At 36.6% G+C, this 26473-nt stretch overlaps 1 protein-coding gene across 3 annotated transcripts in view; it reads right to left on the bottom strand.

The window, feature by feature from the left end:
• The window catches only part of LOC150100660 (neuroplastin-like), a 168698-nt gene that overhangs the window by 60091 nt on the left and 82134 nt on the right, over nucleotides 1–26473 (bottom strand). For all 3 annotated transcript variants that reach the window (XM_090401136.1, XM_090401135.1, XM_090401134.1), the window contains exon 7: nucleotides 2943–3057. In XM_090401136.1, the coding sequence (XP_090257262.1) occupies nucleotides 2943–3057 (115 nt within the window). The remainder of the gene's footprint in view (nucleotides 1–2942; nucleotides 3058–26473) is intronic.

Here is a 26473-nt window from a genome sequence, read left to right as displayed (position 1 = left end):
CCATCAGGTTGTTTTAAAATGAGGAAAATCAGCAACTACTGTTGCCGATTTTCCTCATTTTAAAAATAAACTGGATTCTTTGAGACATCGAGTTTAAAGGAACACTTCACTGGTTCCAAAGAGATCCAAACTGCAAAAATATTATCTACATAATAGAACGTATGGATGGACGGAGAGTAAACACATTGATTCATTATGCAGACCTCCCAGGCTAACGATTTCCCTTAAGTGCATAAAACAAACACTCCACTTAGACTAGTAGTCAATTCTATATGCAGTCCTATTTAAAAAAGCCAGCCAAAAATCTATCCTTAACCCTTTTGACTAATGCTGGTAATTCTCCATAACAAAAATAAGAATTGAAACAAATCATCTTTTGAAATTTGGAGGCAATCTTTTTACAAACATTCCATTGGGATCACTGAAGAAAGATTTCCAATGATATCGTTGAATTATTTGTCTTTGTAACTGGTGCAGAAAAACTACTAATAGATTGAGGAAACAGCAATGGGATCTGCCATCTAATCTATTCTTACTATTATATAAAATGCTTTTAGTATATTCCAAGCACTGTTGAGTGCACCCATTCTTCCACATAGTTCTGTTAGCTTGGAACTCTGCAACAACAGAATGACATCTTCCTCCAAAATATTAACTCATTAGATCAAAGAATTCAGTTTACTGTAGAACAGGAGTGTCCAACCCATGACCTGTATGTGGCCCCATAAAACCTTAAACTTTTAACATTATTATTTGATGTAAAAAATATGCAGTCTTGCTTTGTGTTTTGATACAGGAATTTGAGAATAAGTTTTAAGATTTCAGAAAAAATTATCCTTTTTTTTTGTATATTTGTAACTCCATATTCAGTCGACAAATACATTACCTTCAAATTTTCAAATGGAATGTATGGAGTTGCAATCAGATATTCAACTTAAAAGAAAAATTTGATGTCTGTTTGCTAGATTTTTATAAGACCTATCATCCCAGAGAAAAATGTCCTTCGCTTCACAATCATGCTTTATTCATGTCATTGCTTTTGGTAGTACGTACATTTGTGAACAACTATTTTCAAGAATGAAGCATAACAGAGTAAAGTTAGATCAAAAATTTCTGATGAGAACTTGAGCTCACTACCAATTGCAACCACTTCCATCGAACCAGACATTGATGCATTGGTTTCACATAAACAAAGGAACTTTTTTACTTATATAAACTATATTATACATTTTATGTGGCTTAGGCAAGCCAAAAGGTTGGACACCCATGCTCTAGAGGCAGAAACTAACCAACATTCTCAGAACTATTCATTTTATGACAAGATCGTTTAATTTATAATATAGAGAAAAATATCATATCACCAGCTTTCTCAAAAATTGGCCAAAACTTGTCCATCAAACTCATGCTTTATGCTCCACAAGAGCACTATAAGAACAATATTTTTCATAATCAATTCCCCAAAATTACAATCAAATGCTTAAATCTAAACAATACGGTTGTAATTTATTAGTTTCTTTTTCTGATGCAAGGTGTAACTGTAGCTGTAAAATTCTACAACCTTTCAATATATCTGCCAAAGAAAATAAATACATTAGATCCCATTGATAAAAGACTATAGATAATGTGAAAGTTTATTTTTCACTTGGTTAGACTATAATAAATTTAGTTTAATCCTTTATCCAAGTGTGAGCAAACAAAGTTTGCGCCTGAAAATATCTTCAGGACTGGGGTAAAGTAGTACAACACTGGGCAACTCGTAGCAAAGGTGGACCAAGCTAACATCACTCCTATCTCAGTATCTCCCATAATGCAAAACACATCTCCTTGCAGATATGTATAATGTTATGCATTAAGGGAATATTATGCCTGGTATCTCCATTTCTGGGCCTGGCTCCCACTGAAGAGACCTCAATAAAGGTTGAAACTAGTCTGGGTAGTGGCCCTTCCCTTAATGCATAACATTATACATATCCACAAGGAGATGTGTTTTGCATTATGGGAGATACTGAGATAGGAGTGATGTTAGCTTGGTCCACCTTTGCTATGAGTTGCCCAGTGTTGTACTACCTTACCCCAGTCCTGAAGATATTTTCAGGTGCAAACTTTGTTTGCTCACACTTGGATAAAGGATTAAACTAAATTTATTATACCATAGATAACTATTTTTGCAACCAAGCAATCTCCAGGTGAACTGATTTTCTTCGAATAACACTTTGGATAACCAAAAGTAGTTTATCAAATCCTGTTTAGATCTACTGAGCATTTTTCTTACAATAACCTTCTTTAAGATCATATGGGAGCAAATTTAACATTTATATCATAGCATTACTTCTTAGCATCCGAGAAGTAGTATGTTATCAACACCATAAGTATCATTTTCGCTTTATGCAGAGTTTAACCTTGTCTATTTATGCTTTTTTTTATATTTAGCCCCTTACCTGAATATCTGATGAATGTCATTATGATAGAATAAATCCAGAAGCAGAGAGTACCAAAGTTTCATATTAATAATAATGACAGATAACAAGGGTAAATTAATTTCAAGGAAAAAAGTACATGGAAGCTGTAAATTTCAAGTATTCAGAAAATAGACTTAAAAATTAGATTTGATCAAAAAAACATTTTGAATAGCAACAGTATGTGTAAAATCACTTGTTCTCATTACTGCTAAGGTTATAAAACAACTTCAAATGTACATACATCCCAGAGTTTTCTTGAAAAAGTTTCTTGAGTTTTGCATTATACAAAACTCAAGGAAACTTTTTTTTCTGTTGTTACACCTGCTGTATTCCGCTTTAGATCAGGTTGGTTGGAATTACAGCTGAAGCAATGAGGATTGTGGGCTCCAGGCCACATTATACGATGAAAAAGACCTTACACTTCCACATGTACTAAATTTTGTGAAAAGACTTCTATCATTATAATTTGAATGACTAACTTACCACTTAACATCATGATCTGGTGAATCTGTTGTATTACATTGCAGCACAAGATCTTCTCCTGGAACTAAAATTATTCCCTGGCCTGCTTCATCTTCATTTGTAAGTATCAAATTATCTATAACAGTGATGGGAGGGAGGAAAAAGTTACTCTAGCAATAATTGATTTAGTAAAAAAGAATACTCATAATTTTAACTTAAATATATAATTATTAGAAATGTGATGATCTAGCTATTAAACCCTTAGGAGTAAGGGATAAGCATCTTAACCACATCATCATGGATGAAATATATCACTCACATACTTCGTATCCATGATATTTTAATGTAATATCAATGATATTAAAATTTTAATATGCACTTTGCATCCATAGCAACTTGTGTATATATGTCAAGACCAGTCAAGTAGTTAAAAGGGAACTGCAAAGTATTTGTCACTCTAAAGATACCACCTTGACACACACACACACCCTCCAAACCAGCTATCTGATGGTCAGATGACCATGTCAGTAAGTAATTGAGTGTCAAATAATCAAGAAATTGCTGCACTTGAAACATCAACAATAATCCACACTTGCAGTCAAATAGGTACATTTACTAAACTCTAGTGCATTCAAATAATAAATTATTAAACTGAGGAAATAAAATATTCCTGGTACATGAACTAACAATTATAAGTCAAGGCTCTCAAAATTGGCTCAACATTACAATGAGAACAAGTGCTGTTCAACCCTTAGGATTAAGGGACAAGCATCTTAACCTCGTCATCATGGATGAAATATATCATTCATATACTTTGTATCCATGATATTTTAATATAATATCAATGATATTAAAATTTTAATATGCACTTTGACATCCATGGCAACTTGTGTATATATGTCAAAACCAGTCGAGTAGTTAAAAGGAAACTGCAAGTTTCTTAGTATCCAACTCCAGTATTTGCCAAACCAGCCATCTGATGGTCAGGTGACCAAGTCAGTAAGTAACTGACTGTCAAATAATCAAGAAATTGCTGCACTTAAAACATCAACAATAATCACTATAAACACTTCTTGCAGTCAAATAGGTATACATTTACTAAACTCTAGTGCATTCAAAAATTAAGTGCCTAATGAACTTTTTCTTTAAAACTGTGCTTAAACATGCTTTTGTACAAAAATAGAATACAAATTTTAAGACTGCATAACCTTATGTGATGAAGTAAATTCATTCACATTGTGTATCCTTTGGGCTTCTTCCAAAACTTACAGTAAGACAGTAATAAAACTAAAACTGATAATGCTAACTACTAACTATACAGTGGAAGAAATAATACATGGAATCAACAAATAAATCGGGGAAATACCAAAGGGAAGAAGGAATAAATACAGAGCTTCTTAAATAAGCAAGCAGCCTGTTCATCAAACTACTTTTAAATTATTTAACACTCTGGCACAGGTGATCTGACAGATACATGCAAAATGTTTAATATAAATATTCTTACACAATTCAATGTGTAGCTTGGAGGTCATGAGTAGCTGTGCATTCATGTTACGAGTGATATTCCACACTTTTTTTGCTGTCAGTTTAGTTTAACGCATGCTATGTAAAGGTTTGTGATATTTGACAGTAAATTGTATCTGAGAGACATACTGCAACCTCCGATGTCAGTATAGCATGGTTTAGTTGTTTTTTTTTATTCTTTGTTCAATAATTTCTAGATTGTAGCTGAAAATAAATAAACCATCATGTATTACCGAAATAGAGAACCAAAAGCTTATTTTTCATACATGTCCTCTAGGAGATGTGCTTTACATTTATGGAATACTAAGGAAAGTGGTCTGGAGCTCACATATAGAAATACATATGATTTAAGTTTTGAAGTTAGCCCTGCGAAGGTTTGGTCGAAAAAATTGCCGCTTAGGTCACGTGTATCCAAGAGATACGTTCACTACTAGTATGTGGTGAAATGTGATAAAACTTTAAAAAACACTGCAAATACATGGTTTATTTATTTTCAGTTACAATCTAGAAATTATTCAAAATGACTTCCAAAAAGGGCAATTATGTGCCAGCTTTTAGTTAAAAATCCTAATGGAGATGCAGTGTGACTTCAACAGAAAAGCATACTGTGCATAGAACCTATAGATTACCAAAAAGCCTATGATAGTCTTAAGGACTATCAAAACTGGATTAGACTCAAGTTAAACATTCCAATGAATATAGGTGGCACGGTAACGTGGTTGATATAGCTGTATAAAGTTGTTTACATGTTTTAGTGAAATATTTTTTGTTGAGGAGTATTTCTTTTAAAATTATGATGTTTAGGTTGAGCACATTGCATATAGTTTGTGTAAATCATCTATTGGTTTTTAGTGAGTATACTTTATGAAACTGTAGTGGTAGAGAATGTGCGAGCAACTAAGCCTAATTTGAGTAGAAGCTTATTACAGTACTTTAGGTGTGTGTACGTTGTATGCAACTGCTTAAGGATTTCTGCCGCTAGTACTATGCTACTCAATTTAGTTAAGGAATCCTAATATAAGGGGAGGGTTAGCAAGGGGCCAACCACCCCCCTCCTGTAAAAACCCTGTTGGTTACGAAAACCACAGAAGCCTCGGAATTCAGACGCCTTTGTAACGATGATTATTAATTGTTTTGGGACCTGGAATATACGCAGTTTGATGAAAGAAGGAGCTCTTTTTAATGTGACGAACGTCTTACGACAGTATAAAATTGAACTTTGTGCAGTACAAGAGGCTCGATGGCCGGGACATGGCTCGACCCGCAATCAGGAGTACACGCTATACTATAGTGGTGATGACAGAGGACGAAAAGTACTCGGAACTGCGTTTTTAGTTAGTGATAAATTTTTGTGTAATATTTTAGATTTTAAACCTGTGAACAATCGGCTGTGTACTATTAGAGTTAAGGGACGTTTTCAAAATGTGTCTATTGTGAACTGTTATGCACCTACTGAAGAGAGCTTGGAGGAAGCTAAAGATTATTTCTACAAAGTGCTTGAGCATACTTGTGCTAATCTACCATCCTATGACGTCAAGCTAGTAGTGACAGATTTCAACGCAAAGCGGGAGAGAGCGTGTGTGGCACCCTTTCATGGGTAGTGAGAGCCTACATGAGGAGTGCAATGATAACGAGATCCAACTTGCGAGTTTTGCTGCCACTACGGGATGCTTTGTAAAGAGCTCTATGTTTGTGCATAAAGACGTCCACAAGCAGACCTGGATATCACCGGACGGTAGAACAGCTAAAGAAATAGGCCATGTACTAGTGTGTTGATGCCACCACAGCTCCATCTCGGATGTGAGAAGTTTCTGAGCAGCAGATGGAGATAGCAACCACTATCTGGTAGCCTACGATTTCAGGCATAGAATTGTGGTCCAGAAGCCTGTGTGTCCTACCATACGATCGGCATGGGACCTGGACAAGTTGAAAACAGCAGATGGAAAGCGGACTTTCCAGTTAGAGTTGCAGAATCGTTTTGGGGAGTTACAGGAGGAAGAGGATGATCCAGATGGGATGTGGGACACCATCAAAAATACGGTCATGTTAGCTGCCTCGAGAACTGTGGGAAAGAGAAAGAGGAGGAGAAGAGTGGTGAATACATGTCTATGCAGGGAAAAGCAGAAGTATCTTAATGAGAAAGTGGCTAGTATAGAGAGAAATAGGGTGATGAATAATGGATGGGAGATGTACCGGACGATCAAAGCCATGTGAGGTGCCCAGACACAAGCGACAACCATAAGAAATGAGAATGAAAATATATTAACAAACTCAAAAGATGCTCTCGCTCGGTGGCGTAGATATTTTGCGAACTTGCTGAATGTCAATACTGGAACGTCAATATCGGAGGATTATACTCCTTATCAAACTGCTGAACCATTTATTGAAGAGCCGACATTTAGTGAGATTACTCATGCTATCCACATGCTGAAAAATAATAAGGCTCCAGGAGTGGACTGCATATCAGCGGAGCTCCTGAAGAATGGTGGGAACATCCTGCTGGAGCAGCTGCACCGGCTCATCTTTATGATCTGGCAAGAAGAACGGCTGCCAGATGAGTGGAAGGGGTTGCTGATCACCCCAGTATATAAGAAAGGAGATAAGGTTCAATGCGGCAACTATAGGGGCATCTCACTGCTGTCGACTGGCTACATGGTGCTGTCTAACATCATGCTAATACACCTCACACCATATGCAAAAGAGGTCCTTGGTGACTACCAGACGGGCTTTAGGAGGAACCGTTCTACAATAGACCAACTCTTCACGCTGCGCCAAGTTTTTGAAAAGTGCTGGGAATATAACCAGGAAGTTCATAATATTTTCATTGACTTTTCTAAAACCTATGACTCAATAATACGCCCAAAAATATGGCAGGTGTTAGAAGAGCTGGGAATTCCTCGAAAACTCTGAAAAATGGTGCAGGTGTGCGTAGATGGTTCGAGAGCAAGAGTGAAAGCAGAAGGTGACCTGTCAGACCCGTTTCAAGTACAGACCGGTGTGAAGCAGGGTGATGGGCTTTCTCCGATTCTCTTCAATCTTGTGATGGAAAAAGTAATTAGAGACACACAGCAAGTGGCAGCTGGAGTCAACATGGGGGTGCAAGTTAGGATACTTGGCTATGCGGACGACTTGAACGTCACGGCACATCGATGGGATGATGCAGTGGCATTGATTACTGCTATTGAGGAAGCTGCAGAAGAAGTTGGCCTGAAGATAAATGCTGAGAAGACAAAATACCTTTTTATGAGTCGCCATGCTGCTCAAGATCCAGAGGGAGCTGCACAGTTTGAGAGGGTGAAGGTATTTAGGTACTTGGGTTCTTTCGTGACTGAAGACAACAAAGTTGAGGCTGATGTCCAGAGTCGGGTAAATGCTGCGAATGTGGCCTATTATCAGGTGCGTCCCCTTTTTGCCTCACGCTTGCTGTCTTGTACTACAAAGGTGGGACTATACAAGACTTTAATCAGGCCTGTTCTCCTCTACGGTGCTGAAGCGTGGACTCTCACGGCAAGACAAGCCGATCATCTGAGAGTATTCGAGAACAAGATGCTGCGACATATCTATGGAGGGGTCATGACAGACGGAGTCTGGAGGAGGCGGTCCAATGCTGCCATACATGCTTTATACAACTTGGCAGACATCTTGATGGAGCTGCGAGTCCGCTGCCTTCAGTGGCTGGGGCACCTGTACCATATAAGCCCTGAAAGGACTGTGAGACAAGTGTGGGAGGCCTGACCCCGATCAGGGAGACCGAGAGGGAAATGGGCAGATCAGGAGAAGGAAGACCTGCAGGCTGTCTGGCTGGAGACCAGAACATGACGGACAATCGCAGAGGACCATGCCCAGTGGCGACATGTGGTGCTTGAGGCCAAAAGTCCCCCTGGGCTGATAGCGCCTGGCTAATGTAATGTAAACATTCCAAATCAGTTACAGCTATAACTAACATGTATCAAAACCAAATAGCTGTAAGAATCAATGAAAAAGTTACAGAATGGAAATCAATAAACAGGAGTCCATCAAAGATACCAATGTCACCACTCTTATTTAATATCTATACATATGAAAGAGTAAAGAAGTGGAAGAAAAATATAAAACCAGCATTTAAATTGTATCGTGGAATTATACTTAATATCCTTTTTTTTGTAATGACCAAACAGTTATAAAAAGTGAGGATAGACTCCATACATCAATATATTCTTTAAACTTAATTGCTAAAAAATTTGGAATGCAAGTATCAACAGACAAAACAAAAAAAAATGGCTTTTTAACCATGTCGCCATCAATATGGATAAAATACAGCACTCCTCTACACTTCGTATCCATCATATATTTCAATGTAATACCATTGATATTACATTGAAATATATCCATCATATATTTCAATGTAATATCAATGGTATTACAATTTTAATATGCACTTCGCATCCATGGTAACCTGGACATATATATATACATCTTGGCCAGTCGGGTAGTTAAAGGACCATTCCAAGTCAAATGTAAAATCACAACTGAACATAACATTTTAAAACAAATTAAGTGCTTCAAATATCTCAGATGTCCTATATCATATACAAAAGAAGCTGAGAGTGATATCAAAATTTCAAACTTCCTCATAATAGCAGAGATGATAAATAGTATTTTCAAACATGACCCAGTTCAAAAGCATACCACAATAAGTTTCTAAAGTTTTAAGTTTAAAGAGAAGAAGGTGGGTTGGTAGTGGAATAATAATGTACAAGAAGAAATGATTGCTAAGAGGAAGGCAAAGCAGAAGTGGGACGAGTCAAGAGTGGTAGAGGACAGAGAGAAAAAGCGAGAAGCCAAGAGAGTTGTTGCAAAGACAAAGGTCATGGCATATCAAGACCTTTATGATCAATTAGAAACAAAGGAAGGACAGAGAAAGATTTAACGATTGGCAAAATGTAGAAATAAGGCAGAGGACATCGTACATGTGAGGCAGATCAAGGACACTGGAGGAAGGGTATTAAGGAGGGATGTGGATATAAGAAACAGATGGAGAATATACTTTGAAGGGCTTTTGAATGAAGAAAATGCAAGGACTCACAGAGAAGATGAGGAGCCTTATGAGGGGGATGGTGTAGAACATTAGTAGAGTGGAAGTGAAGGAAGCCATAAAGAAAATGATGAAGGAAAATTGGTAGGCCCTGACAGGATCCCAGTGGAGGCATGGAAAGTACTGGGGGAAGAGGGGAATTGACCTGCTAATAAAAGTATTTGTCAACAGGAAAATATACCTGAGGAATGGAGGGAAAGTACTCTTGTCCCCATCTACAAGAGTAAAGGGGATGCCCAAGACTGTAAGAATTACAGAGGAATAAAGTTGATGTCTCACACAATGAAAATCCTAGAGAGGGTTCTTGATGGAAGACTGAAAAAGGAGGTGGAGATTGCAAAGGAGCAATTTGGCTTCATGTCTGGTCGATTGACAACAGATGCTATCTTTGGGTTATGACAGATGATGGAAAAGTTTCGAGAGAAGCAACGGGAGCTACATCTGCTATTTATTGATCTGGAGAAAGCGTATGATAGAGTGCCAAGGCAAGAAGTCTGGAGGTGTCTGAGGGAGAATAAGGTACCGGAGAAATATGTCAGGTTGGTGCAGGAGATGTACAGAAATGTGAAGACAAGAGTTCGAACCTGTCTGGGAGGGAGAAAGTTTTCCAGTGACAGTTGGCTTGCATCAAGGATCAGCATTAAGTTCGTTCCTGTTTAATATTGTGCTGGAGGTGGTGACGGAGGAGCTGAGAGAAGATGCGCCTTGAACTATGTTGTATGCAGATGGCATTGTGCTGCAAGCAGAATCAAGAGAAGAAGTGGCAGTTAAACTGGAAAGTTGGAGGAAAGTACTGGAAGAGAGAGGTATGAGAGTGAGCAGAAGTAAGACAGTATGTGTTGCAAAATGGATGGCAGCCAGGAGACGGATCTGGAGATGGAAGATAATGTCATCAGGAAGGTCAGTGACTTTAGATACTTAGGTTCAACAATGAAAGAGGATAGTGAGGCTGAGAAGGAAGTTGGATGCAGGATACAAGCAGGACGGAGGAACTGGAGAGAGATGACTGGAGTGCTATACGAGGGTGCCGATCAATCTAAAAGGCAAAATCTACAGGACAATAGTGAGACTAGCTATGACGTATGCTATGGAAACTGTGGCCCTGAGGAAAAATAACATCAGCAGGATGGAGGTAGCAGAGATGAGAATGCTTAGGTGGATGTGCAGTGTGACCAGAAAAGATCGTCTGAGAAATGGCTATGTAAGGGAAATGGTGAAAGTTATGAACTTAGGAGCAAAGATACAGGAAGCAAGGTTGAGATGGTTTGGTCAAGTGATGAGGAGGGAGGGAGGAAGAGTATGTGGGAAGAAAGGTCATGCAGATTGATGTGTGGGAGAGGAGGTAGCACAGACAGCCAAAGAAGAGATGGTAGGTTGTGGAGGAGACTCACCACAAACAGCGACCCTACTTAAGTGGGAAAAGCTGCAGAAGAAGAAGTAGTTTCTAAAGTTTTAACAAGACCTTCTCTACTGCAGAAGGAAAATATAGAAATTGGAGAAATTAAATTCCTACAGCAGATATATTATTTGGGAAATAAAAAATAGACTCAGCTGGAAACATACAGATACTGAAAGAAGTGGATTGAACATACTAAAAGAATGGACAGTTCAAGACTACCCAAAAAGATACTTCAATACGACAACCTAATTTGGAGGATGTAGATGGAATTGGAAGGAGAAGATGGAATAGAGACCAAAATAGGCCACTTGGCCTAAATTCATGAAAGAATGATGCTGATAATGTTTATCACATTGCCCGTAATTTTCGTATTTAAAAATTCACCAATCCAACATCTCTGCCCATTTCAACCAAATCCAACATATATTTGGATGTCACATGGACCAGAATACTGAAAACATGAGTGAAATATAAAATATGAAATGTTTTACATGATTCATATTAATCTCCAGGAGACAGGGACTCAGAGGGAGGCCATATCATCCACGTCAGTTGTCATATACCTATTCTCAAATTCATTCGCGCTATGTGCACTCACAACCTCCAAAGGCAACCATTCCAATCACTCACACACACAGCTTTATGAAAAAAAATCTTGCTCTCTTTTTCAACTACATTCATTCTCTACTTCCATGGATGCCCTTAAACAAGTGCATTCCATTCATCACTGATCCCTATCCCTCTGATGAAAAAAAACTCTTCAGCAGCACTGTTACAAAATATCTCCAGGGAATCAGAGACTCACTGAGGCAAACTGCATATTATTCACACCACATGTTGCATCTTCTCTTGAATTTGTTCACATTATCTGCACTTACCTCCAAATGGAAGTCATTCCAATCACACTGCGGTAAGAATTAAAAATCTAGCTTCACCCCTTTCTTGATTGCATTTACTCTCAACTTCCATGGATTCCCTTTCGTCCTCTCCTCACTCTCACCATAAAATAAAAAATTCCATCTACTGTTATCATAATATGATCCTTTCAGAAGTTTGCAGATCTCTATATTAGTCCTTTTTCTCCTGTCTACAGCCCAAATTCTCAGTCTATTCTGATAACCTATATTCCACAGTCCTTATATCATCTTCAGCACTCTCCAGTGCACCTTCTTCACTGTACAGCATCACCTCAGAAAATAAACAAGATCAGTGCACAATCCAGATGTCATACCAATGCTTTGTAAAGAGGCAAAATGACTTCCTTACCCTTACATGTCAATATTCTTTCAGAATTGAAATTACACTGAGTTGTATTTGCAATCTTGCTACATACAAACAATACACCACATGTTACTAAACTTCCTCTATACTAAAACTGCAAGATCCATAGTTTAGTTTCTTCTAACACATTCTTATACACACAGTATCCCTTCATGTCATCTTTTTCCTTAAGAATCTCTTGCTTAATAAGAGTGTACATCCATTTCACTATTTATTCTTCAAACTCTAGGGACACGTTCCAATATTGCATTATTTAAGTATTTTTAAATGCATCCTATGCACTTCCCATCCAGCAAATGATACCATGTAACAGAACTTATTTTACTCCTCAGTTAGTCATAATTTCCTGCTTTGTAGTTCACCATTAAACCTGTTCTGAATGGAATATTCATATACTTAACCGCTTCCCAGGTCAGTACAGTATGATCACTGTCATGACTGGAACTGAAACTCACACTGACACTATAATCAGATTGACACTCTTTGACCTTGAGTCCCTTCCGTCACATGCTACTCGAGGACGTTGTCTGATGACAGGTCAAATAGTTTCATTCCTCTGAGATTTGATTTTTACACTTATTAATCACTGTTCAAATACTCAAATTCACCCATGATCATCACTCATTAGCACCCATGTTGATTTGGTAATGTATTTCATCATCAACAACTGATCCACTAGGTCTGTAACAAAATCCCCTCACTATATATTTGATTGCATTAGAATCCACTTCACACCAGACAGCTTCAATCTCACTGCTACATGGAAAATTATTACCAGCATTGCAGTCACAATTTTCTTTCCTAACTAGACTCAAATCATCTGATAACATTAGCAGCACCTCCTCTCCAATTTTTTCCAACTTTCCTAAAAATACTGTACCATTTACACTCAGTACCAGTTAATATATCTGTATCTAAGAGTCTCACTAATGCCTACAATCGAGAACCCAATATATTCACCAAGGCAACAAACTATCTTTGTTCCTAATACTCTAACATTCATGTACAGACACAATAACTTACCGCCAGGCTTTTTTTTGTATAATTTTCTTTGTAGTCTGCATGACCAACTTGGAAAAGTTTCAGATCCCTTTTTTATATTGAATGCTTCACACATATTCTTGCACTTACTGAATAAACCCAAACTACATGATGAGATTCATATTTTGGACAACTGTATGACGTTTTTAAATTTTTACAAAACATTAATTTATTCAAAGATTATAAATGTGTTTATATATAGATACCACATTGTAGATACCAAATCTTGTACATATATTTTATATTATTCACTGATTTCTCTCCTTAACTAGTTATCTATCAACATCCCATGTATTTAGTCACTTCCCAGGTCAGTACAGTATGATCACTATCACCAACTGGAGGCAGAACAGTCATAACTGGAACTCACTCTGATACTATAATGAGATTAACACTCTTTGCCCTCGAGTTCCTTCTGTCACCTTTGCTGTCCTTGTACAGTAAAACCACAAATCAACTCAATATCTCTGAGCATCTTTATCATGCTTTTGAAAAGAGCAATGGATGTTATAAAGGAGAATATAAAAGAAATTTCAATTCAAGGCACAAAAATAATAATGAATGCATTGATAATGAACAAAAAATAATGATATTTGGAGAGAAGAGGATGAATATCAACTAATATAATTGAGCTTGACTTTTCTTAGAATCAGCAGTGGATTTGAAAAATCAACCTAATCTTAATAAAAAATGTAAAATTAATTCTTAGACCTTCCACCCAGCAGCTAAGATTAGCTAACAGCACCCACAAAGGGCATCCCTCATAGGACAACAGGCATTTAGTCTTAAAATTTTTACACTTATTGTTTTCAATGGTTTTTTTTTTTCATGTGTGTGTGCATGCTTTTACAATATTAGATTGCATCCCTGATGTCTCTGTGACAGACGAAATATAGGATCCATTAAACTTGTGTTGAATTATTTGTGCTGTATTCATTACATTAAACTTAATGAGAATGAAAAGAGCATCAGACATTAGCAGGCATTGATGATGAAAAACTTACCAGATTCTTGTTCAGACATGATTTCATCCAAGTAGAATTCTGATGAACAAGATTAATATCCTTTCTAAGTCTGCAACTCTTAACAACCAAAGTAAGGTGCAAAAGGCATTTAATTCATGGAACCACCAGATTGATTGTGCGTATTTACAAATATGCACAAACACAGCTAGGGCCATGAAACAAATCTATTAATTGCATGTGTTCTCTAGGCAAACTGTATTTTGGGAAAAATTCCTAAGAAGAAAACCCCTGCCATCTCTATATGAGACTAGCTATATCTTCAGTTAAAAAGTATCAGCATATATAGTATGGTGGTCTATACATTTATGCCAATGCAAAATTGCCTACATTTAGTAGCTGCTTAAAACATCTTAAAATCATATTCACAAGCAAAGGGAATTAAGAATGCACGAATATGATAAGACAAAAAAATAACACAAAAAACATAACACTGGAGTCTCAAATTTCAAGTATACAAAAGTAAATTATTTTCTATATATACAAAAATGATGTATCATTAAATTCTAATTAAACTCTAGATTTATTATTCTTTGTACTACTAATTTACTATGTATGTGACTAGGAGATATGATTATAAACAATTATCATATGTAGGCAATATCACATTATCAAAAATGTGTAGACCAGCGTAGACCTATGCTGAAGGTAACTAGCACATTATTGTTCACAAGATTGTTTTAATCCAAACAACAGTGATAAACTATCAACTACAAAAATTACAATTCCAATAAAAATGCGAAATTAGGTTAAGCAACAGTAAATTACTAAGCTTTTTTTTTTCAATACATAATTCATATGAAGAAAGAATGGAATTGAGGTATTAAATAAATAGATAAGAAAAAAAATGTTTATTATACTGACATCTCTACAAAAATGAAGTCTCACTGGGAAAGGCCTATGCTAACCATTATTCTCACCTCTCCTCAAGCTCATTTGTCACCAAGCACTAACCTATCTCTTGCAAACTGATTCTACTCATTCACCATGTGTAAAATTTATTCACCATGTCCTTGATATACAATTTCTAGGTATAATATTCACTCAAATTTACAATCCCACATGAGGAAGGAAGCAGCTTACATAAATATACTGCTGAATGAGTAGTTAGTCAAATCTTATTTTCTTAACACATGTAAACTAAATAAATTTTGACAAATTATCTCTCACCCATTGTTATAAAGTGAAGCCTATCCTGCATCTGCAGATGAATTTTGAAATAAACAGTTGGGTATTCTCAAACAAACAGGTTGTGGGTTCAAATCCTGCCATGGACATGGATGTTTGTGATTGTCTGTGAAAATACTAGTGGTGGTCAGCAGTGGATGGCGGTGTAAAAAATGAAGGTAGTTGTGGTTGGTGGAGTTGTAGAGTAGATGCTCTCTCTCTCTCGATGAGTCTTTGGACTCCCTGGAGGTGTTACGTAATAATAATAATATAGCTTGTAAGTCATCACCATTCTCACATCAGAGATACCCTTACAAATTAATTTAACAACACTTTTTTTCATTTATTTCACTTCCAACTAATTCTCCCAACACTTTCTTTAACCCTAAAGTAGATGCTATTATGTAAGCTTATTTTCACAACATGAATTAGCTTAGTGTAATTATATACTTGAATATACATGATGAAAGGGCTTTTTTTTTTTAATAGTGTCATATAAAAAACAATTATCTTGCAAAGATGAGCCAGAGACTGAATCATATTATATTATTGACATTATTATTTATATGGGAGACTCCATGGAGTCAAAAGACTCATTGCAGGCAATCCACTCTATTCATTTATACAATACCTACCATACATTTTCTCAAACCTATTATTCACTGTTGAGGTGCTCACAACCACCTCAGGCAACCCATTCCACTCATTCACCACTCTCCAAGAAAAGAACTTAGTCTGCACACCCTTACCAACCACACCCTTGGACAGTTTCCAAGTGTGACCCCCCCCCCCTTGTTTTCCCTCACCCATGTATTGAAAAATTTCTTCTGTGTCAATCTTATAGTACCATTTAGTAACTTATGTTTCTATCATATCCCCTCTTCTCTACCTACCAGCTAAAATCTGCAATCCATGCACACCCTCAATCTATTCTCATTGGGCACATTCCATAAACCTGTCACCAGCTTGGTCACTCATCTCTGAATCCTAACCTCCAATCCCTAAGAAATGCAGGTGATCAAATCTGTGCACAGATTTGATCACCTGCATGTGCACAGTCAACAAATGGCCTGATCATAGCCTTATAAAAAGGAATAATACCCTCCTTATTACTTGTCAATCTCTTCAGCATTTAAGTAATTCTCTGAGCTATTTTGCCAACTCTTGCAATACATCCTCTGAATTTCAAATCTATTTGCCATCACCCCCAGATCCCTAGACTCATCAATTTCCTGTAAACTAGTAACCATTAATATGATACAAAGTGTGTAATTTTGTCATTCTGAAATGCATAACCTTACATTATACAACACTGAATTGACAACCAATGTCCTTGGCCCGCATCACCTTTATCAATTGCCCTCTCTAGTTTTGCATCATTAGCAAACAACTATGTTCCCCTTCAAATTTCCTGCTATATCACTGATAAACAAATTAATGAGTAGTGGTCCTAGTACAGAGCCCTGGGACACTCCACTATCACCCTCATTTGCCATGATTCCATTCTGTCAGATGCCTTTGCAACGTACAGCAGAATCATGGTGTAGCCATTTCCTTTATCCAATTCTGCTGTCATCTTATTACAATTATTTAAAATATGAATAAATCTGAAGCAGAATCATATTCCTATCCAACCATGCCTGAATTTTACTTTTAACTGACTTTTCCAATACTTTAACCACCACTCCAGAGATACTAATTGGTCTGTAATTTGCAGTCTTGGAGCCACTTTTATGTAATGGAGCTATCTTACCCTCTTTCCATTCCCTTGGAACTTTGCCAGAGCTGAGACTTTGATTAAACAACTTCATCAGAGGCACTGCCAGGTCACTTGCACATTTTCGTAGTTCACAAGCAAAAAATATCAATGTGAATACAGCCTACTGCTGTATTCACATTGATATTTTTTTTAACATACTGAGTACCTCCTGTTCATCTACCTCAATGCTCACATCAGTAACTGCAAACTCACCACCTGGATAATAAATACCCTTGCAAAGTGATCACTTAGTAACTTAACTATTTCTTCTGTTTCTCTCATTTTCCTACCATCAACACTAAGTAAAATTATCTTTCCATAATCATTCTTTCTCTTACTTGCTACATAGCGAAAAAACTCTTTTGGATTTACTTCCTGCTTAGCTAATATTTTCTCAAAATATGATTTAGCCTTCCTTACCATGCTACTTACCCTTCTTGCTTGCGCTTTATATTGCTCATGGATATATTGATTGCCTTTTTGTTTATATTCCTCCCACATGCTTTTTTTTTCAGTTCCTATTTATTGTTAGTCATACGCCTAATCCCTACTCAGTTTATCCTCCTGACCTTGGGAATGCACTCTGATACCACCTCATTCAAACAATCCTTGAATACTTCCCATGCACTAATGGCATTCATTCCATGTAGTTTATGGCATAGCATTGCTCCAAGCTGCCTCCTAAGTTTCTCATAATAGCCAGCTTTGTAGTTCTGCATAAACCCTTTATTGAGTGAAATTTCCACATGTTGAGCAGCCTTCCAGGACAAAACTGCATGGTCACTTTCCCTGATTAGAGACAGAGTTACTACTGCAGTTATAGATATTCTGATGGTATTACCAGATCAAACACTCTCAAACCCCTGGTCCCTTCCATCACATGCTGTTTCAGGTAATTATCCCTTAGTAACTGTATAAATTCCATTTCGCCATGTGCCCTTTCCTTCTTCCAATCTATATCACAATAGTTGAAATCTCTCCTGATTGCTCAGCCTGTATTAATTGTGCTAATTTGCTGATGCATGTTCACATTTCCTTCTGGTTCCCCCCCCCCCCAACCAGGTCTATAGCAGCAACTAACAATATATTTTAACCTATTGGCCTCTATCTCACACAAGACAGCCTCGAATGAACCATTTGCCTCAGATCTACAATCTTTCTTAATTACTACTTTGTTGAAGTTCTTCAGCTCCTTCCCAATTTCTTCCATCTTCTCTGAAAATACAATATCCATTACATTTTATCCCTATAATTAAGTCACTCTCTGACAGCCAAGTCTCACTGATACCAATACTTTTTGGCCATGTTGAGCTGACCAATGCTAAAAACTCCTCTCCTTTATTTCTAATACTTCGGGCATTCATGTACATGCATTTCAACATCCCCCTGGACCTACAGTTACCCTTACATAATGTCATTACCTGTCCATTCAAATTCAAAACCTGGGAAACTTCACTCAGCTCTTCATAATCATTCCTGCACTCATATTTACTCATACTTATCCTAGGGGTGGCTAAACACATGCTTGATGACCCCCCCCCCTTCTAACAACTCTTTCACCAACTTGAATGTTGGTGGATAGGAAGTTAAAGTTCAGGGGGCACATTGCAAAAGTGGCTAAAACAGTTCATCAAATCACTTGGTTACTGAAGAATATTTTGATGAGCAGAGACAAGCAAGTTATTGTTTCTCTGTATTGAGCCTTGATAAGACCCCATCTTGACTACTGTGCCCTTTGGGTGCCAGGGTTTCTTCTTGATGGAGAGGTGGTGGAGAGGATTCAGAGGCGAGTGAACAAGATGATAGCAGGTCCATGGAATGAACCTTATGAGAACAGGTTGAAGATTTGCGAGTTGCAGAAATTGGTTGATAAGTGAAAAAGGGATGTATGATTGAGAGATTCAAATTACTGAAGGGTTTCTATAAGATTAATTCAGAGGATATTTTTGAGAACAGGACTGGTGGTGGGAGGAGTAGGGGCCATCCATGGAAACTGGGCAAGAGTGTGGTTAGCAAGGGTGTTAGAGCTAAGTTTTTTACTCGAAGAGTGGTGAATGAGTGGAATAAGCTGCCAGAGTCTGTTGTGGGTGACATGACTGTGAATGAGTTCAAGGCAAAGTATGCCTTGAACTCATTCACAGTCTCATTCATGATGTCAAGGCCTCCCTAACATCTTGATACCTCCAAGGAGTCCTTAGAGTTGCCCATAATAATAATAATACCTCTAGTTTCTCAAAGCACCTAACTCCAAAACCATTTAATTGCAGGCCATCAAGCATATACAGGTCCTTATGTCCATCAAACTCACTTCACACATCTATAAACTGCATATCATTCCTCCTGCACAATCTTCTCCTTGACTCAATTCTATCCCATCATACTGAGGCAGTAGACTCACAATCTTTACTTTCTTACTCTTCATTTTTGCTTCTTCTAACGACTCTTTCATATCATCTCTCATTGCATATTTCTCACCTTTCAAATCATTTGTGCCTGCGAAAACAATTAATTCATTCACTTCTTTCTGCAAACTTAAAGATTCACTAACACCCTTTATTTTTGCACCTGGAAAAAATGCTTTCATAAATTTCTCATGAAGTATACATCTTATCATCGAATCTCATACTAATATCATTTCTTCTAGTTTCTCGCACTTTTATGCTTTTCCCATTCACTCTTTCTTTCATTCTCCATCCTGTACCACATGGCAATTGTTTCTCCAGACACTCAAGCTCATGTTTTGAGTAGAGATATTAAGCAAGAGCTGCAAAAAAAGTGTGTAGGAAATATAGAGAAAAGACAATCAGCATAATTATGAGCAGTACAAAATGCAAGCAAGAAGAGCGACTAGTATGGTAAGAAAGGCCAAATCAGATAAAACAAAATTAGCTAAGCAGACTGAAGTAAATACAGAAGAGTGTAGCAAGGTGAGAGATTTGAAAAATAACTATGGCAGAATGACTTTAAACAATGTTGATGGTAGGAAGGTGATAGCGGCAAAAGAAATAGTTGAGTTGCCAAGTGATCATTTTGCAAATGTGGATCATCCCAGTGGAGATTTTGCAGATGATGTTGTCGTGACGACCTTTTCTGTCGTGTTCTAAATCTATCTAGTTTCAAATCACTTTTATGAATAATACAACTAATTACGAAATGATCACCGATCCAAAAGTAGGAAAATTTATATTTATACTGCGCCACCCTATTCTTAGATTAGTCTATATAAATAGTAGGATCAGTTCTAAATTAAGTTAGCAGTCATCTCATTAGGCCAAATCATCTATTATCATTTTTACTTGGGGTTCCCGCAAGATTCGAATGTTTATGAACGGTGCAATAATAAGGAATTCAGGCAAACACAATATTTAGATCAACAAAATAAAACATTTAATATATGATATGGTTAACAAATACAAGAACTCTATTTTAAAATGGAACTATACAATTATCTTAACACATCTTCTTAGGTCACTGATGCTAATTCAATGTTCTAACTTTCATATACTATTCACAGTCTCAAAAACACAAATCTTCTTATCTCAAGTTAATATAACAATTTCACATTTAATCAGTCTTCACAAATCTATCAGCTCAATGTTCATATTCACAGCAGGCAATAAACTACGTAAGCTATATTCCAAGCAAATGTATTCCCGGACCTTGAGCATCGGAGATATATTACAGTTAATGCTAGAATAGAGAAACTTATACAACTACTCTTACCAGACAAATTCTTCAATACATCAAATTATTGAGAGAGCACTTATGAATTAACTTAATTAACATTAGCGGAACACACATAACAAATATTCTCCATAGTTTAAACTGTATTACTGTAAGTCGCACTTCACTATTCCAAACAACAGTAATTAGGTACTAATATCTTTTCCTGTTCACTTTTCTCCAAGTAATCAATATAACCTTTTCCTAGGGCAACATAGAATTTAATCGTAATCCAGATTAACTGGAACTAATCAGAATTTTCGCATTGACTGTCCAGTTTCCTTTTATCTGATTACGGCATCAACCTTTCTTCATAACAACAGCAGATTTCGCTTATAACATTAAACTTTATGTTTCACCACTTATAGGTTCTCTTCCGAACACTATACTCATAAATTTCTGCCCTCAGGATTTTATAATCTTGGTTCCGCAAAACTCTCTCCTCACTCGCTTAATAATAATTCTTCTCTCCCTCCCTGTCTTATCTCTGACCTCCCTTCTCTATCTCTTTATCTCTCTCTTATCTCTATGACCTTCACTCCCCACCTTACGTTCGAACGCCACGCTCTACTCCACTCGTGGTTGTTTACGCGTGCGTCTCCATGACAACAGACTAAGCGTAAACATCTCGCCAATGTAATGTATGCTATATTACTGCTACATGAGTGATTACATAACATTAAATATTTCACAAATAAGAACAATATAATATTTAAGCTATTTCTTCAACTTTTTGATTACGTATACAGTTAAATATAAAATAACACTTTACGTTACACCATATATTTTTTTGTTATACAAAATTCCAAACATATTATTATTTTATAAGTTAATAATAGGTCAGGTTTTAAATAAATATTTAATTAGTAATTCTTATTTAAGGAATAATAAATAAATTTATATAAACCATGATTAATATTTAATAAGCAATGTTAATTGTGAATGAAAAATAATAAATTACATAACATAGCTTCATTCACAATTTAACAATGTGACAGAATATCAAAATTGAGATAGATGAACAGGTGTCCAGCATATTGAAAAATAACAATGTGAATATATTGCAGCAATGGAACTGAATGGCATGTGAGCCTGTGTACTATGTTGTGAAAGTGCAAGGCACTGCCTCTGATGAGGTTGTTCAATCTAAGTCTCAGCTGTAGTAGGGTTCCAGGGGAGTGGAAAGAGGGTAAGATATAAGGATAAGTTCCATTGCACTACATCAGGAGTGAGTGTTTAAGTCAGTGGTTCTCAAAGGGTGCGCCAGGGTGCACTGGTGCGCCCTGTGGTATACCAGAGAAATAAGTGTCTAGATATAAAAATAAATATAGTTACTCTATTATACCTTTTCATTAAGGATATACTGCTCTTTCTGTCAACACATCATTATTATGTTAATTAACAGTGGTTTTTCTTGCAAAGAGAACAAGAATATGGTTTATTCTTGTTGTGTATATTACTCATTTTAAAAGTGTTGGAAGTGGATGTTATGTGCATATTACTTATTTTCAGATAAATACGCCCAAATAAAATGGATAGATTTCTCAAAAAGAAGTGTGATATTGAAGAATCAGATTCTGGAAGTGAGCAAAAGTTAAGTGCAAGTAAGAAAGCAAAATTGCGGCCTACTCACAAATATAATGAAAGTTATTTAAGCTTTGGTTTCACTTGGACCGGAAGTGAAGATCATCCTTTGCCACTATGTTTAGTATGTGGATGTAAAATGGCAAATGAATCATTGCTTCCTAGTAAATTGAGTAAACATTTTAAAACTATACACTCTAATTTACAAGATAAATCTGTAAGTTTTTTCAAGAGATTGTCTGAACAGCAAACAAAAGCGGCAAATCCTTTTAAAAGTATAATGACTGTTTCTGATAAAGCTCGAATCGCTTCTTATCAAGTCTCAGAACCGATAGCAAAAAATATGAAAGATCATACTTTAGGTGAGTCACTTATTTTGCCTACATGCAAAAAAATGGTCATGACAATGCTAGGAAATGAAGCGGCAATGAAAATAAGCAAGATTCCTCTGTCCAACGATACAGTTCACAGGCGTATTATAGAAATGTCTTCTGATATTGAGAAAAATGTATGCAGTAATAAATTTCAGTATTCAAATTTTGAATTGCAAGTTGATGAGTCAACAGACATTACCAACAAGGCGCAACTCTTAGCATTCGTCCGTTTTATTAATAAAGATCAAATAGTAAATCAGTTTCTTTTTTGCAAAGAATTAAGTGTGTCTACAAAAGGTGAGGATGTTTTTAACATTTTGAATAGCTATCTTGATAAATGGCAGTTAACATGGAAGTCGTGTATAGGCATTTGTAAAAAAACAAAATGAGAATGTTATCGTAACTCACTGCTTTCTTCATAGGGAGGCCTTGATGGCAAAAACATTGGGAGAAAAATTAAGAGAAGTTTTAGATCAAGTTGTTCAGATGGTAAACTTTATTAAAACAAGACCTGTCAAATCATGTTTATTTGAAAAGCTTTGTATCGATATGGATTCACAACACAGATGGCTGCTTTTACACACTGAGGTGAGGTGGCTGTCAAGGGGGAAAGTACTTACCCGTGTACACGAGCTATGACAAGAACTTCTTGCGTTTTTTGAAGAGATGAAACAATTACATTTTTGTAACCTCCTTCAGTGTGAATTTTGGATTGCCAGGGTACAGTATTTGGCTGATATATTTCAGCAACTCAATATTTTGAATACTAGCATGCAAGGGAAAGAAAAAAACATTCTCACATCCACTGACAAAATGAAAGCATTTCAGAGAAAACTACAGATTTGGAAAAGAAAAGCTGTTGAAGGTAATTTGGAAATGTTTCCATTGGTAAGTAACACTTGCATAAATGAAACACTTCCAATAATAGTTGAACATTTAACAAGTTTAGAAGAAAAATTGAGTTCTTATTTTCCATCACTTAACACTGAACAATACGATTGGATTAGAAACCCATTTATGGAAACTTCAAGTGATTTTGGTTTAACATTAACAGAAGAAGAAGAACTGGCAGCTATATCCGCTGATCGTGGATTGATGATTAAACATAAGGAACTGTCTCTTGAAGCCTTTTGGATTTCTATAAAAGAAGAATATGTGTCAATATCTAAAAAAGCTTTGAACGTTTTACTACAATTTTCAACATCATATTTATGTGAATTAGAATTTTCTACCCTCACCACAATTAAGTGTAAAAAGAGAGGAACTTTTCAATGTATTGACAAGGAAATGAGAGTTTGGCTTTCAAATATATGCCCAAACATTGAAGCAATCGCTAGGATACATCAGGCTCATGTTTCTCATAAACGCAAGAATGAATAAACTTAAGGTATGTTTCATTTTTTTTTTTTATCGCATTATTTTTTTTCTGTAATATTTGACTTAATTATTATAACATATTTCTCAGAAATTTGTATATAGTGCAACTACAATTTATTTGTAGAATTTTAAATGTGCCCCGACTTCAAAAAGTTTGAGAACCACTGGTTTAAGTACTGGAAAAGAACTGAAAGGTAAAATCCAAAAGTATGTGGATAGGGGTGCAATACTCTATAGTAGACAGCATGATTTTGTAATAATGAATAAATCATGCTGTCCGCACAGTTAGCCTAGTGGCTATGCGCTTTGCAACCATATGCCTGGGAAAGGAGTGTCCTGGGTTCGATTCCTGTTGCCAACAGAGCTTAAGGATCTTTCTTAGACATAGCTAAGTTATTGTTCAGTTTCTCAACAAAATGTAGCGAATGGCAGGCCTCCTCAAACCTCACATCCATAGCTAAGTTAGCCAGTCTTGGGTGTGGAGAGCAGAGTTTTTCCTCCTGCAAGCAGGCAAACCAGGCCTGTGAACACACACAGCTACAGCCATAGAATATACCAGGAGGCATAGGGCTAGTCACCTTATCCATGGGACAAGTATGACTTAGAAGGGTTAAAGATAGCTCTGTAACAGACCAGTAGGCCTAATACGTAGAATGGAGAAGAATAAATGTGACTGTGGAACTGGATAAAAGAAATGGCATTTCACAGAACACCACATGGAAAACGATTAAAAAATTGAACAAATGGAATGGATATGAAGTTAGTAAAAAGAACAGCAGTGTGGGAGGTGAAAAACTGACAGGCAGACACCAAAGAGTAGTATGTGATGGAATCTAGAAGAATGAGAGTGACTAGCTGAGTTCCTCAGAGTTTTGTAATAGGGCCACTACTCTTTAATTTGTATATCAATGATACAGGGAAAGATTTAATGCCAATATTTGGCTGTTTGCTGATGATAATGCAAAACTGGAGAGGAGAATAGTTGATAAAGGTGATACAGATATCCTGCAGGATGATTTACTGGCAAAGGAAAATGATTATCAATTTAACCATCGATATGTATCCAGTACCATCAATATGATACAGTATCATATTGATGGAACTGGATTACAGGAAAGTGATGAGGCTAGAAACTTAGGATAATAATGAACAAAGTTCAGAGGGCATATACTGCAAAAGTTGGTAAAATAGCAAAGGATTACTAGGATGTTGAAAAATACTAACAAGTAAAAATAGGGAAGTTACACCTCTTTATAAGGCTATGATTCAACCACATCTTGACTACAGTGCATAGATTTGGAGTGTGGAATGTCCCTATGAGAGCATTCCACACTTCAACCTATTATAGGTTGAAGGTATGTGAGTTACAAAGTTCGGTTGATAGGCAGAAAAGAGGGAACATAATAGAAACTTATAAAATATGAAAGGGGGTTTTATAAAATTGATGCAAAGGAAATTTTTCAACACTGTATATGACAAATAGAGAACTAGGGGTCATCGGTGAAAGTTGTGTAAAAGTGTCATTAGTAAGGGTGTGCAGACTAGATATTTTGCATGGAGTGGACCAAAATTAGTTGCAAGTTCCCTGACAATGAATGAGTTGAAGGAGAGGTATGAGAGGTTTTTGTGAGAATAAACATTAGTTTAGGTCTCTTATGATGAGTCGCCGGTCGTATGGTCATGCGATTTCCCAAGATCTACAAAAACAGTAAGCAATGCTTAGACCTCCTAACCCAATATCCAAATCTACCAGCACCCACAGATGGGGGCCCCTTCTTAGGAATTTAGGCTTTTATTATTTTTTTACCATCATGGAGTCACAAGACTCATGAGAAGTCAACACAAAGCTACTGTACCACTTCTCAAACTCATCCACCATTTGCACTTTTACTGCCCTCTCAGGCAATACATTCCATGCTTCTACCACTCTCTGTGCATACAACTTACTTTTTACCCTTTTATTCACTTCTTTTTTTGGAAACCTTCCAGAGATAACCTGACCTTTTAAAGTCAGTGAAACCAAAATATCATCCCTTCAGAAACAAAACCACCCAGCCAAACCTGAAGTCAAACCACAACAAGAAACACAAAAATTATGATAAATGTAGTATTCTAGAAACACTACGAAGACTATGAAAACATCCTTTGAACATAGAAAACAAAGTACCTCCATAAACATAATGCAAACAAATCATAACATTCCTTCCAGTGATGTTAATCACATGAC

The sequence above is a fragment of the Typopeltis vanoorti genome, chromosome 12, assembly GCF_054136105.1.
Source record: "Typopeltis vanoorti isolate ZY-2024b chromosome 12, IOZ_Tvanoo_1.0, whole genome shotgun sequence".
NCBI lineage: Eukaryota > Metazoa > Arthropoda > Arachnida > Uropygi > Thelyphonidae > Typopeltis > Typopeltis vanoorti.
This window is presented reverse-complemented; position numbering and strand designations above follow the sequence as displayed.